The 15858-nt window shown below is 42.5% G+C and overlaps 1 protein-coding gene across 5 annotated transcripts in view; it reads left to right on the forward strand.

The window, feature by feature from the left end:
• Nucleotides 1–15858, forward strand: part of LOC133110723 (histone deacetylase 7-like) — a 50780-nt gene that overhangs the window by 8282 nt on the left and 26640 nt on the right. For all 5 annotated transcript variants that reach the window (XM_061220994.1, XM_061220995.1, XM_061220993.1 and 2 more), the window contains 4 exons: nucleotides 10593–10795; nucleotides 10890–10977; nucleotides 15099–15210; nucleotides 15624–15712. In XM_061220994.1, the coding sequence (XP_061076978.1) occupies nucleotides 10593–10795; nucleotides 10890–10977; nucleotides 15099–15210; nucleotides 15624–15712 (492 nt within the window). The remainder of the gene's footprint in view (nucleotides 1–10592; nucleotides 10796–10889; nucleotides 10978–15098; nucleotides 15211–15623; nucleotides 15713–15858) is intronic.

The following is a 15858-nucleotide window of genomic DNA, read 5'->3' on the forward strand; positions in this document are numbered from 1 at the left end:
GTTATCCAACACGTGATTACAATGGTATGTAAAACTATGTCTTTTACTATGCCCAAGAAGATAGAATGGAGATCAATTGTGGAACTTAATTCAATTGTGTCTAGTATTTGCATTATGGTCTGTTAATTATATCACTGACGAGCTTCTCATTATTGACAAAGAACTTTGTCTGTTACCATAGCTTTAGAGTAAAAGTGTTCTTTGGCAGTTTGACTCAGAGTGAAAATATAGCTGATCTGATTTATTTTGTGGAGCAGTTAAATCCTCCCAGATGTATTCTATTGGTGCTTATATGGACTTGTATGTTGTGTTTGTCTCTGTGCTGCTGTCTGTGATAGTATAGTTGTATGAGCTGATTCTGTCCTAGCTGAGCTGTCCCATATACAGTATATCAGGAAATGTATTCCTCGCATATATATTTCATTTCTTAAATAATTGGACATACAGCACATTATGTTGTAATATAACATTGTTATACTGCAATATCACAATGATACATTTTATGTACATTTAAAATAAAAACCTTATGCATGAATGGAAATGTTATGTATTTTCTAACTTATTTAAAACGCATACCTTCTATTTTTTAATCAGTGTATTTTAGAGTATTTCATTTAAATGTATTTTTGGTGTGGCTACTCTGATCATATGCACGTCGCTCCAGGGGAACCGGCTTCAGTCCAGTTATTGCCCCACTGAATTCTGGGATTCTGAACTGCGTTTGTTTGAGGATTGGCCCAGTACAGGTGGGATGGGAAGGAAATGGTGAAAGGATGTTTTTGGGCTTTGGGCTGCGATGTGATGGAGGGTTCAGTTATTGAAGTGTCAGGCGAGTCACCCTTAAATTCTTCCAGATTATTTTCCTGTCTTATTCAGGCACACCTTTAGCCTCGCTGTTCAGTTTTTGAAGATTTAAGACTTTTGATTACGCTTGAAACTACTGTATACAACCATTTATTTTTCCGGATTTGTGAAGTTGTTCACTGTCATTGATTGAACAGAGGGAACTTATTTATGATGATGGTGGTGGGCAGTCAGTTAAGCTACCGACAGGACTTATCTATGATATAATGATGCGGTTTTGGGGATTAAGAGGGGCAATACCTATTATGGGTAAAGTTTTTGTGTTAGTACACAAGGGTCTTATCTCTTACATTGTGGTGTGGTGTTAGCCTTGGTTTGGGGGTGGGAAATGTTACCAGAGAGACTTACTGTACAATATATAGGATATATTTGTGGTGTGTCACTAATTGAACTGAGGGAACTTATTTATGATAAAGCAGTGGATTCCCGGTATGTTACAGGAGCTATTTGTTACTGGAGTGACTTATCTATCATATAGTGTTACAGGAGGGACGTATTTATTATGATAGGGTGTCTTAGCAGGGACCGGAGGTAGTGTGTATTTCCTGTTCGTATTCTCATAGGAACAGATGTAACACTCTCCGCTGTGAAGTGGCTGTTTATACATCACAAACTGACCAAAAGTAACACAATCGTTCCTCTCAGAGGACCTCCATACAAAACGTGTTCCCGTCACTTCTGTTCTCCCTCGGTGCCTGCTCTAAAAACACGTCAAACGAAACTGAATAACTGTTTAAGAAATCCCCAAATTCACTAGGACTTGAGAAAATAAAGACACAATAGAGAGTTCTGTAGTGCTGAAGATCACATGTCTGGTTCCCTGTTTGAGAGCGGGTCACCTGACCTCTCCCAGGCTTTGGAGAAATCCAACACACCACAAGTGTGTGTGCGCGCGGGTGAGTGTTAGTGTGCATGTGTTTGAGCGTGCACTCGTGTTTCAAATGAACAGCATGACAATGTGCACAGTGTCAAGAAACAAAGACTTTGGTAAATGACAGTGGCCTGTATCTTTTGTATCAGTGCCGTGTTCACATCTTTTTAATAGAATGGGCTGACAGTGAGGAAGCACTTTGACAATAGGTGCCTTGCACTGATCCAGGATCAGATAGACAGTGTGAGCAGATGCTCTGTACTAATCCTTGTAAATAAACTGTTTTTGCGATGGGGTTTTCTAAAAAATGACTTGGTAGAACTTGTGAATAACAATAAGAGAGGATTTAAAATTTGAAGCTCTTTCCTACACAGGCTATCTAAATGCAAATGTATTAAGCAGTTTTGGTGAAGAAACATTGCTACAGGGGTTTTACTGTAAGCATTTAGAACAAACTTTCTAATGAAAATTACAACAGCCCTTGAAAATTTAAGTACTTTACAGCTGGCAATGTAAATAACAGAAATTTACAGTACGTCTTGCAAATCTTTTTTTTTTTCCAGAACTTTTGCTGTGGATAATTACATAAATCTATGCAGAGAATGCAACAGAGTGAGTGAGAGGATAGATAGAAATGCAGTGCATATTGGAGATCATGACTCATGAGTAAGTTTATCATGCATTATTTAAAAACAATATACAGTGTACTGCTTTGAGTAATAGATGTGGATTATGTTGTGGCAAAATCGAATAGAAATATATGAGAAACGCTCCCAATCACAGTCCTGGGACAGTCTTAATGCCTTTGGGTGGAGTTTGATAATGACCTCTCACAGCTTACCTGTAGCACTACATTTAAGCCCCTAGAAAATAGAACCAATTAGACAAAAGGTAAAGGCTATTGCTCCATAGGGGGACACTCTAGGTGCTGAACTGAGTTGAGTGGTTGTAGTACAGCATTGGATACTATAGTAGTTACTAGTGAGGTATTTCCCAAGGTGTGGATATCTGCTTTAGCTCCTTTTAGCTGAAGGCATATGCTTCAAAGAGCTTGACCGTATGTGTCTCACCATGGGGCATATAATTCGGGCCCGATTACACAGAACCCCTTTTTCAAAACACCAGCGCCTTCCCTCCAATTGCTTTCTGTGGCAGGGATTCACTAGGTTCAGTCATCTACCATATTCCCTTATCCACTCTCTCCACATTTTTATGGCTCAGCACTCCAAGACCTTTCAGTTGCTAATAATGCTAATTCTGTGTAGCACTGGCCATCAGTGTGACTTCTTGGTTGGTCAACAGATTGGCGAAGAGGCACAAGAAACACAGACTAAAATCAAACTTGGATAGATAAGAAACATATCCTTACAGTCTTGTAGTCTATGTGTTTTCTTGTAGTCACCATTTAACTGGCTTGCTATCAGCAAGCGTGCTACCATCTGTTGGCCAGCTAATAATGACGTTGCCATCGACAAGGTTATAACAGTGAGTATTCTCCCATTGTTTCATCAAGAGTGTGCTCACCTGTACCCACAAAGGTCTCAAAGTAGTTCCCAGTTGTTAAAACTGCCTGTTTTCACGCAACAGACTGTGTAGTTGGCTTGTTAGCTAATTAGCGATTTGGTTGTTTGGTTGTGTTACCAACAATAAATGTATAGAGTTTCTCATGGAAATGAATTGGCATGAAAGCAAAATCAGGCTCTTAAGTATCTATAGCCTGGGAAGTCTACCTGTGTATTTGTGTATAAGGGGCCACAACTACATTCCCTACACCCATTACTAGTTACTAAAATAGACCTCCAGTGACTTGATAAGTGACTGCACAGAGGTACTGAAACAGTGCCTCCAGTGAAACAGAGGAGCTAAGAGGAAACACCACCTTCATGGTTAAGCACACCCAGTGAGTGATTCACTGTGGTGACCTCTATAGCAGCACTATGTGGAGGGGGATTAAAACCAGAAGTAGATCATGAATACTTTTGTTCCCGGCCACTGCTGGTTATTATATTTTATAGAAGATGTAAACATTCTTGGGTGTTGGCTACACGGGTTTTGCATGTGCTTTGTCAGTGTCAGAGTGCCAGAGTATGCATTCTTCCTGTGTCTGTGTGGGTTTCCTCTGGGTGCTCAGACATGCAGACATACAAAGGTTATTGGAGAGTCTAAATTGATTACAAATCTGAGTACAGAGCCAAATCAAGAAAAAAATGTCTTCATCCCAAGACTTATGGAGCTCAGTGTTCTTTTTAAAAGTTAGCAGTTGATAAATAGGCTTTATTTCAACATCTGATTTCATAGCACCAGCTCTGCATTAGTACTCAGCTCTTTTCACTGTACAAAAAAATGGCAGTGTCTGGTAAGGCTGTAAACACACACTCTCACACACGCGCACCTGCGCGCTCACACAACCGCTCACATTATGCACATTTGCTCGTACTCTACACAGGCAGTGACAGAGACACACGCCGTACGCACACAGTGGCGCAAGTGTGCACAAACTGAACCTATAAATACCCAGACAGATGCACGGCACACACACGCGTGATTTAAGCGTGGATGGCCCTTCCAGCTGCCTCGGAAGCAGCGGGCCTGAATGTCCCTGACAGCTGCGGATTCCTCCCATCCCCTGGGAGAGACGGACGTGGAGGGAGGGGGCACGAGAAGAAGAGAGGGGAAGGAGGGAGAATGCCACAGAGAGAGAGAGAGCACGAAAGCGTGAAATCGAGGGAGTAAAGGAGAGGAAAGAGAATGCGAGCGAGATGGAGCTGAGCGAATGTGGCTAGCCCAGGCTATTAATAGAGATCCTGTCTTGCACAAGATTGATTTAGCAAAAACATGCCTAAAGCTGTATCGCCACAAGACATAACCACGAGGCAGTGTGTGCTGAGAAAAGTCAAGCGTATTAATGTCAAGCACAAAGTAGCTTCTAACCCTGTTTTATCTTTCCAAGTGCATCTGAAAATAGGTTGTACTGTGTGCATTATATGTGAGTCTTTGGTTTTCCGGGTAGCTAATGGATTCTCTCCTGCTTGGTTGTATCTGTGATGTAGATGTCATCCTTGTTTATGTTTTTGCTGAAACTTCAACTGAGGTTTTATACCCAAATTAAACCATGAACACAGGTTGGACATGAGCATTCAATATGTTCCCGGCCTACAGTTTTACTCTATAAGGGATCTACTCCTTAGACCAGGGATTTCAAGCTCTAATCCTAGAGGACTGCCCTGTATGTTGATTTTAAATGTATTGAATCACTTAAGTGCTTCATTTTAGTCAGTGATTGGCTAAAGAGTCTCTGCAACTTGTTTCCAAGGGCTAAATTGTCTGCTAATTGAAAGGAAATCACAGGACAGGAGTTTGAGACAAAAGCCATGTATGTACCAGAGGTGGGTTTGACCCATTGTGGGTGGGACTTTTTCCATAGAGGACTCTCCACCCTAAAGCCCCGGGATGTCTGCTCCTGAGGGTAAGTGTGAGGCAGTAGTGTGTAGGAGAGTTGCTGGGCTGTGGCCCTGTGGTCTGGAGGTTTGTGGGATACCTGTGGTGGGAGCACTCTCAAAGCTATGTAAATAAACAAGTGACACTGGGATGTTATTTCTGCGCTTCTAGAATAAGCACTTTCTTTTATGAGTAACACAGTATATGTGTGACGTGTTATGTGTGCAATTGTAATAGCGATCATATGCATCCCGAGAGCAAAGATTGTGTGCATGCCGTGTGTATGTGTTTGTGTGTACACTACAAGCATAGTAATTGTTGTACTATGCATGTATTATTGTAGGCACATGTCTCTCTGTTGAATAAATGGGTATGTTTATGCAAAATGTATGTGTGTACAATTTACACCACATATGCTCAAATTGTGTTTCATAGGGTAACTGAATTGGAGAGAAAAAAACACAAAGTGGCCCAAAACGTGTAACCCAGTGGATGGGTTATATAAACAACCCACCATTTTTAGAGTGAGATCTGAAGTTAAAACCTGCAGTCAGGCAATAAAAAACAGATGCAATCCCTTTACTTCTTCTGCCACTGTGGCCACATCATGAGCATGAGTTTTTACATTGCACTACATTTATATTAGTCTCATCACAGTTTTTACAATATTGAATCAGAACTGGCCAAAATACAATGTAGACTAATCAGCAACATTCAGGGCCCTCCCTCCTTTTGTTACATTTCATTACATTAATTACTGATTTATTGCGCAAAATGGCCACTTCACTTGTATCTTAGTTCTCACAACGCTTGTGAAATCTGGTCCCAAGGGTCAGCTAATATGCTGAATGAATGTAGTGAGTTACAAGCCACCTAAAAACATATGCAGAATGTTTAGTAAGAGGAAGGGCCTGCTGTTGTGTTGTATTTCCTATTATTGTCCGTAACAGACACAGCCATCCGTCTAAAAGGGGCAAAGAAACGAAATGGCAGCAAACCATCTGTGCTGCTGTATATTGAGGTTGCCAGGTTTATCTTCCCCATCTCCAGTGTGTCTGTGAGGTGGCTCCGGTGGCCACAACAGAGAAGTAATGTAATCGCAGTCAATGGCAATACACTGGGAGGATTGATAACCTGAAAAACAGAAATAAGAGAGAAAATGAGGATGTTGGCTCCTTAAAGTTAGCCGTTAGGGTAGTCATCCACCGCGCGTTAACACTGAGAGAGGAGGGGGGCGGGCAGGAGCGGGAGCGACAGTTTCTGTCATGTCTATTTTTAAATTATTTTAGGAACTCTTATCAGAACAACTCTAGCAGAGCCAGGAAGCCATACGACGGAGTGTCGCTGTCATAATCATCTCAAACTGGGGGGACTTGAATGAAAAGCACTATTAAAATCCCCACCACAGTCCTCTACACACACCTTCAAACCTGAGAGGGTTTCACAAAGAGCCTATCATTCAACGGGTGTAATTATATTAGAGTTTACATTGGGATCACATTGGGTTACATACCCTGTTGTGCAGAATTCCATGTATTTAAAAACAGGACTCAGAGGACAATGGCAAAAGATGTATTGGAGGCCAGATTTAGGCTAATATCAAATTAAGCATGCCTATGTTTTTTTGTGGAACCCTCAATAAGTTCTCAAATAACATAATTCTGACACATGTTTAAAATTTTCAATTTTTCGTTGATCATGCTGGTTATTTTTCAAAGCTTCATTGTAGGAACGGATCGTGGGTTAAAAATCTAGGTTCTGCTAAAAATGGATGTTTGAATGGTCCCACGGTGGTGGAATGACCTCCCGGTGGATGTCAGAACGGCAGAGTCTCTGACCTCCTTCAAGCGCAGACTGAAGACCCATCTCTTCAGGCTACACCTTTCCCTCCCCAACTCACAATCACCGTGATTAGCCTTAGACCATAATGGCACTTATGTATAGATATCGTTACTTGTATAGGTATTGTTGTTTTTATTGGCTGTTGTATTGTTGTATTCTAGCTGCCAACTGTGGTATGCTAGTTTGAAAGTTGATTGTACTCTTCAAGGGTTCTGAATTTCTGTATGTTTACACTAGGACTCGGAACTGTACTGTCCTCTCAGGTCCTCTTTGCACTTGTTCTTGTGTTTGATTTGCACTTTGTTGTACGTCGCTCTGGATAGGAGCGTCTGCTAAATGCCACGTAATGTAATGTAACGTAATGAATTGTCGTGGATATGGAAGCCATTTTTCTGTTACAATAAAGAATGATTGCTTGCATTGAAACCCACATGACGGAGCCTCTTGAGCAGTTTATGGGCCCCTGAATTGTTCTTTTTGAATTAGTAGCATGCTACCAAATATGGGATTACAACCAAATTATTCCCAATTAAATGTATTCTTAAATGTAAATTGTAAACCAAAAAATGAGCCCCTCCAAAAAATGTTAACATGGTTTAGACAAACTGGCCTCTGAGCCTGGCAGACTGTCGCTGCCCAGATGAGACAGATTGAGCTGATTTATCAAGCTGTCATATTCAAGAACGGACTTGCTCTTCATGACTAAATGGGGAAAATACAGGGAGGCAAGAACACTGTACTTTCTCGAAATACAAAAGATATGCCCCAATTATACTGAAGAGGGAACGCGTGTCTTTGGCAGCCAAGTATGGTTCCATTTGCCATTGTGAATAACACATACATATATAGACCGTGGATAATCTTATTTCTTTATTTATATTATTAGGTAGATTCTGTGTCTTAATATGTTCCTGGTCATTAGTTTATTGTGAAAGCAAAGGTTTTGCAAAGTACAGTAAGTGGTATTCTTGTCATGCTAGTAAAGTGAAGAGTGAGTGAGTGAGAGAGAGACGGAGAGAGCGAGAGAGCTCCTCTTTTTGGAGGTATTCACTGTGTTGTCAGGTAGCTGCACTGGTCTAACCTGTCCCAAGCAATTGTGTGAACCAGGACTCTCTGACTGCAGTCAGACTTTTCCAAAGCTGCTATCACCCTGTGTGCCATTTTAATGATTTCCCACATGTACAGGTGTCATATTATAGACATGCATCTCTACATATCTCAATACATGGACACACACCTGCTGCATGTACACATGCATAAATACACATACGCACACACACACACACACACACACACACTCATGACCTGCTCTTAGTCATTGTCTCTTGACTGGATTAAAAAGGCTTGGACATCAAAGCATTCTGGAAAAAAACGGCATTTGGTAACCTCTCCTAACAGACGCGTGAATCATTTTGTGTGGGAATTGCTAAATTGCTTCTCGAGAAAAGGACTGCGGATGGAAAAGAATGCAGATATCTGATGATGAGTTTCCTGTTTTGAATTATAGCCACCATCCCGGAACAGCTGACTTCCATAACAGTCAGAGTATAAGTACATGTTGATATGTGCTGAAGGATTTCAAACACACAACAGGCTTTTTTCAGTTTCTTGCTGTGCTGTATACAGTCTATAAAAGGAGCTCTGTTCTCTTTCTCATGTGATGCCATTGGTTCTGGACATTATTTTCAGTGCTCAGCGTTCAGAAATGGACTGACCCTTAACCAATCAAGATTGCAATAGTAACAGGAAGTGAATAAACTGGTATTTCTCATACTGCTGACTTTGATTTATTTAATAGTTCAATTCCATGCATTCTGGTGTAGTTTTTAATAAATCAACAGCTTGCTTGTTTAAAAATATACTGTCTATACATGATATGCGATACATTTCCAGATATGACACGTTGTTGTGAAATGTTGCTTCATAACTTTAATATACCCTTCCTACCCTTCTGTGCTTAAACAAAAACACAGCACAATGTTTTATTTTGCTTCAGGTCATTGCTTAATTTATCCATTCTCATAAACTCACAGTCGTGACTGTATTGCATCTGACCCTAACGGCCAGTTTACTATTCCGTTTCTTTTCCCATTCCTTTCATAAATCCTTCTGTTTTCTCTCCTGTCTGTTTTTACTGACGGCAGTTTGGAGAGTGGCCAACTCTCTTCAGGCACGGTGGCATGAATGAAAGTTCATTGTTAAACCTTAAGGGCCTTTGTCTTTCTTACTCACACACACATACAGATACGTAAATCCTGAATGTTACCTTACAGATATGAGGGTGGTTTCATTTGTGTCTGGTATAGCATACAGTTTGAGTGTTTTCAGTACCTGCAGTCCCAAGTGAGCCCATATTTCTGTGCAGGTTTGCCTTTTAGAATCATTTTCTCCCAGCTCTGTGCTGTTAGATATTCATTTGTGTGTAATATTTGTATTTGTTATGTCAGCATTACAGTTTAGTTTTTTTACATGTTAAACATTTATGTGCATTGTGTTTGTGTAATATTTCTGTTTCTCATGTTCGTGTTATATCTGTGTTTGTTATGTTTATGTTAGTACCTGTGTTTCTCATGTTTGTTAAATATCTTTGTTTGTTATGTTTATGTTAGTACCTGTGTTTCTTCTGTTTGTGTAATATCTGTATTTGTTGTGTTTATGTTAGTAGCTATGTTTCCCATGTTTGTAGTAGTTGCGGGTCTTGTGTTTGAGCTGGGAATTGCCCTTGCTCCAGCTTGGTGTGCTGCCTGTCATTAGCATAAAACCAGCTTTTCCCATTGAGTCATCAAAGCTATGCAAATTCTGTCAGGCAGGGACATGGCTGATGGTGAAAAGATGAAGGGAAGGGAAAAGAAAAGGAAAGAACAGAGAAGAGGAAAAGGGAGAGAAAGAAAGGCAGCGAGTGGCATGAGTTCGGAGAGAAAGAAAGAGGGAAAGGGAGCGGGTGGTCAGAGAGGGAGATGGATGTAGGGGCCATCATCCGTAATGGCTGTGCCGGATTCATTTCCACACTCAGATGGCTGCTGATCTTTGGGTCTTTGTGTGGTGCAGCTAGTGGGCTCACCGCCCCTTGCACATTTGCCAAATGTGCTCTTTCACTGACCTGACGTATTGTGTGAATACATTTTCCAAAAAAAATGCTTTTTGACAGTGCTTTCCTGAATTTAAGCAGCTTTCAAAAGGTCATGTGAGGGTGCTTTAAGGTGTTTCTTTCTCTTTGATGCGTATTTTTTATGTTTTCGCTATGTGCTTTTTATACGGTACCTGTCTTCAAGGAGCAACAAAACTTTTCTGCCTCCAGTGTTTTTGCAAGGTTGTGGCATTACGTTAGTGTTGACAAGAGAGACTCTATAGTAATCATTACAATATTTTTCAATCCCCCATCTCAGGGTTTTTGTGGTGTTTTTTTATCATGACTTGAGACCATGTTTGATTGTGTGTGTTTTCATGGATGTACCCATTCATTGTTTACTAGATTTAATTGCGTTAGATATATTATTTAAGGGGCATCAGAAGTAAAAAGTCCCAATCTCACTCACTAACTCTCTCTCTCTCTCTTACCATCTCCCTCCCTCCCCAGTCGATGATAGGGTCGCCAGGTCAGGCTTGTCTTGGTTGCGCGAGGCGCCAGCCCCCATGGACCTGCGTGTGAGCCAGCGCTTGGTGCGTCCGGGCTCAGACACGGCCATGCTCCTGCCCCAGCACCACCCTCTCCAGCTGGGCACGTTCTCCCCCCAGCCCTGCTCCCCGTACTCCCAGCAACAGCTGCAGCAGCACATTCGGGTACGTGACCACGTCCCCTAGCCTCAAACTGGCCCGGTGCACCGCTCCGTGGAGCTGTCTGCGGTGAGCTCACAGTTTTACCCTCCTGTTTCAGTTCAACATGGAGCAGAGGCGGCACGAAGAGGCCAAGGAGAAGCAGCAGGAGCTGCAGCAACTCTGGCACAAAGACAAGAGCCAACAGAGTGAGTCACAGTGCCCCCTGGTGTTCTGGAGGGCTTATCCTACTTCAGGTCACTGTCCAATTAACATCACATTCAGCTATTGCATAGGAATCTGCTGCCCTTTTTAGTTTGTCCCCACTATTTGAAATAATGGTATTCATCCTAAGTGCTCCCCTGGACCAATACTAACACTGTTTCTCTAAGTCAGAGAGATACTTTTACTATTGGTTAAGTGTATGTACTTATCATCTATATTCTTCTGGTATTACTGTACCAGGTACATGGTAATGCTTATACTATTGTAGTATACGATTTAAATGGTCTCCATGGCCACAATATATGAAAAAATAATACTTTACTGCAATGTAACATAAAGACAGTCATCACCAAATGTGCAAGTGCATGCTTATAAACCTACCAGCATTCAAAACAAATACAAAATAATGTTAGTTTTTCATTATAGCCACATTCAGAGTATTTCCTGGGCCTGCCAATGTGCGAAGTGTAACAGCCTGAGGCAGAAGTCTCAGTAAGCATTTGAGCTAAAATTACAGTAAATTTACAAGATCACATGACGTTTTACCAGTGCTTATCAAAAACTTAATCTTCTTAGAACTCCTTCCACAGCACCTCATGTGATAAGTGAGTTACAACATGATAAGTAGCTTTACTTCGCATAAAACCTGTTATCACACTTCCTGGGAATCAAGCCTTTTGGAAAAATACGTCTACGCAAACATTGGCTGACCGCTCTGTGTAACGTCTATTGACTTGCGCTAAAGTATTTTCCTTTTCGGTTGAGGGGATTCCCAGCAGTGACAGTCATTAATTACGTGGACAACTGCAGGGAAGTTCAAAATGACATCAAACCCAGATGCAAACAGTGACATGGAAAATACCAGAAATTTTATTTTTAGGTTCCATTTCCTTTTTCCTGTCTGTCCTCATGGCTATCTGGAATCCTTTCCCTTGACCCTTTTATGAAAGCACACAGCAGGTATTTAATTTTTTGAGATTGTGAAATAATGTGGATGTGTTTGTCGGCAGTAAATGGGAAATTAAGGTTCTATTTATGTGATGGTTTACAGCCCTCACCCTGTACCCTATAGTATCTCTGTCTCTGTAGCTCTGCATCGATAATGGCTGTCAGCATTATCATTTAGCACGCTATCATTCTGGAAGGTTCCACAATTTTCTAAAGTGGGACTTCACTGCGATTCAATGCTATTGTATTTTATTAGTCTCTCCACTGTTGTAAGGTTAAAAAATACAATCAGAAGTTGTGGGTTGCTAGATTTCTTTCTTTATGCATCCTGTGCTCAAAATAAGCCTCTTTGACTCTTTGAGTCGCAAGGATTTGCCAACAAATCCTTATGCTTTATTTAGTGGGTTGTCTTTACTGGGTTCCACTTCGGACAGTAACTGCTTTCCGCAACCTGTGGGATGAGGTGGCCCATATGCTCCATGCTATGAAGATATCATGGGTGGAATTGTGAATCCATGTCACTTTTGAAAATGTTTAGCTATAGCTATAGCTAAAAATGATAGCATATTTTCAGTGGACAGACCATTTTACAATTGGAAATTGATTTTTGGGGTGAAGTTTAATTAGCTATCATAGATATGTTTCTTCTGAATCACAGGTATAGGGTCTATATATGGCAGCCGGTAGTGTTAAGGTACATGACTGGGACCCGCAAGGTTGGTGACTCGATCCCCGGTGTAGCCACGATAACCATGTGTTCAACTTATGGTGAACATGCTATTTCCTTGCTTAAACGCTGTAAGATGTGTACCACAGTGATACCAGAGACAGGGTGCCCTCTTCTCTCCGATGGCTCGTTACATGACCCCGTCAGCAGGGGCTGCATATTTATTACCACACCCTGTAGCTGAAGCGCAGCGATTGTGCAAATACCATCCATGCAAATATTGTCCTGGATAATTCTGGTGCCTCCACACCAGCAGTCAGCAGTGGAGCCAGGCAGTGGAAAGCGCAATGGACGTCGATTCCAAAGCCTGACTGACGGCGGACCTCCAAAAACATTAGATAATTATTATTACGTAAATAATAGTAGTGTATCTCTCCTACTGCAGTGGCTGCTGGGTCAGTCCGGCATGGACTTTGACTCTTGGATACGCTTTAAACTCTGTGTCCCCTTGAGTGCCCCTGGTTATAAAAACGGCCCAAATCCGTTCTCAAAATACTTGAATTCCACACAGCGGGAAGCTTAATATAGTCGAGTGAGTTTTCCGCTCAGTCCGTAATCCAGGAACATTACGAGGCTCAGTGGAGCGGTGTGTAGATTCTGATGTGTTGCGGTGTGTATTGTGCAGCGGTGTGTAGAGACGTTGGGGTGTGTTTCGTGACATTGTTCACTTGGTCATTTTCACCCTTATTATCCATGAGTCCTTATTGACGAGTCTCAAGTCATTTTTGGACGAGTCCAAGTCGAGTCTGGAGTCTCTGGTAGAGACTGCTGTTTTGAGGTGTATGTTGTGTGTGTGTCTGTGTTGTGGAGTGGTGTGTTGGGACCGCTGCATTGGGGTGTGTGTTTGTGTTGTGGAGTGGTGTGTAGAGTCTGGTGTGTTGGGGTGGGTGTTGTGGAGTGGTGTGTAGAGTCTGCTGTGTTGGGGTGTGTGTTGTGGAGTGGTGTGTAGAATCCACTGTGTTGGGGTGTGTGTTTGTGTTGTGGAGTGGTGTGTAGAGTCTGCTGTGTTGGGGTGTGTGTTGTGGAGTGGTGTGTAGAATCCACTGTGTTGGGGTGTGTGTTTGTGTTGTGGAGTGGTGTGTAGAGTCTGCTGTGTTGGGGTGTGTGTTTGTGTTGTGGAGTGGTGTGTAGAGTCTGCTGTGTTGGGGTGTGTGTTTGTGTTGTGGAGTGGTGTGTAGAGTCTGCTGTGTTGGGGTGTGTGTTTGTGTTGTGGAGTGGTGTGTAGCGTCTGCTGTGTTGGGGTGTGTGTTTGTGTTGTGGATTGGTGTGTTGGGACCGCTGCATTGGGGTGTGTGTTTGTGTTGTGGAGTGGTGTGTAGAGTCTGCTGTGTTGGGGCGTGTTTGTGTTGTGGAGTGGTGTGTAGAGTCTGCTGTGTTGGGGTGTGTGTTTGTGTTGTGGAGTGGTGTGTTGGGACCACTGCATTGGGGTGTGTGTTTGTGTTGTGGAGTGGTGTGTAGAGTCTGCTGTGTTGCGGTGTGTGTTTGTGTTGTGGAGTGGTGTGTAGAGTCTGCTGTGTTGGAGTGTGTGTTTGTGTTGTGGAGTGGTGTGTAGAGTCTGCTGTGTTGGAGTGTGTGTTTGTGTTGTGGAGTGGTGTGTAGAGTCTGCTGTGTTGGGGTGTGTGTTTGTGTTGTGGAGTGGTGTGTAGAGTCTGCTGTGTTGGGGTGTGTGTTTGTGTTGTGGAGTGGTGTGTAGAGTCTGCTGTGTTCTGGCTGTGCTGTTGGCATGCTCGCCTCATCTTTCGCAGCCTCGACACTTTGATCCCTGGCACCTGCAGTTTTCTTTAAGGGTCTTAGTGCTCTAGCTTCCTGAAACTTAAGATGCCTGTGTTTGGTGTGTGTTTTTTGTGTCTATTACTGAATGTTTCTGCTCTTTCACCCTCATCTGCTCTGTTGAGCCTGACGTACAACTTCAAAAGGGATTGACTTTTCTGATCCTGTGTCCTTGTGCCATTCAATCCTGTGCCTTTTTCTAAACCTATTCACAAATTACATTCTGCATCAGTAGATTAATTTTCACAAGCAAAAGCCAAAAACCCAGGAGAGTAAAAAGCCTTAGGGTGAGTTTGTGTCAAAAGCTCAGCTTACTGGTCTGTTGGTGTGTCCAATTTCTGGCCTTGAAAGTTGCACTGCTCTTCCTTAATTCTTAATACTTCCTTAATGCTGATGTTGCTAAAATTGACTATGGCTATTGATAGACTTGACAATCTCTACACGCCCCTTTTCCTTGACTGGATGTGTCAAAAGCCCGGGCGTGGGGTACCAAAGATGCGAATAAAGAACAGTTGAAGCCCAGAAGTAGCTGTGCACTGTAAAAAGAAAAGGAAAATAAAAGAAACAAGTATTTTAGTCTTATATTTAGACATAAAATCTTTTTTCTATTCCTTATTTATTTTTTACTGGCTCTTACTGGATAAGTGTGTTGATTGATAGGTGCTGTGGCCAGTTCTGTGGTGAAACAGAGGCTCCAGGAAGTCATTCGGAGCAGGCAGACGCAAGCCGCCCTGGAGAAGTCCCACCCCAACGGACCCCCCAGGGGATACCGGTGAGATGAGCTGTCTCACACTTAACATCAGAGCTTTTCTTCTCTCAACATCCCCCTAACGTTAAAAAAAATCTAACCAATCTGACCTGACAATGTTGTGTTCTGTAACCACTGTCTTTTTTAAGCAACCTAAATTTGTGTTTTTTTTAAGTGACCTAAATTCGGATGTGTGGTTTAACAAAAATGGAGCGTTAAAGTTAATGCATATCTGGGAACAGTCGCCTGTAAATCTGTGGTTGACCCATAAATACCCCCAGAGTAAGAGTTTCCTCTGAGAACCCTTGAACACCTCCTCTAACTGGCATGTTCAGCACCTACTGTCATGCATATGGTGTCAATTGTCAGTTTTGGCAAACCGCAGTCCGCCCACCATGGAAACATTCTTATTGACAACAGCGAGGATGTCTTCACAGAGAGCTGGCTCCGGTCCCTGACGTTACACCCCCATCCTTAATGGCCACCCCCTGTGACGCTCTTGGGGACCACCCTCTGCGACGGACAGGTGAGCCACGCCCACCACGGGTCTGTCATCACTCGTCAGTGCTCCCTGGGGCAGGAGCAGTCTGCGACCCCACAGGGGAAAACTGATTAACCAAATGAAGGACAATCTGAGGGTCAGCTGTGCTTAAAGATGGTGGTGGGCACCAG

Source organism: Conger conger, chromosome 14 (genome assembly GCF_963514075.1).
Source record: "Conger conger chromosome 14, fConCon1.1, whole genome shotgun sequence".
NCBI classification, from domain to species: domain Eukaryota; kingdom Metazoa; phylum Chordata; class Actinopteri; order Anguilliformes; family Congridae; genus Conger; species Conger conger.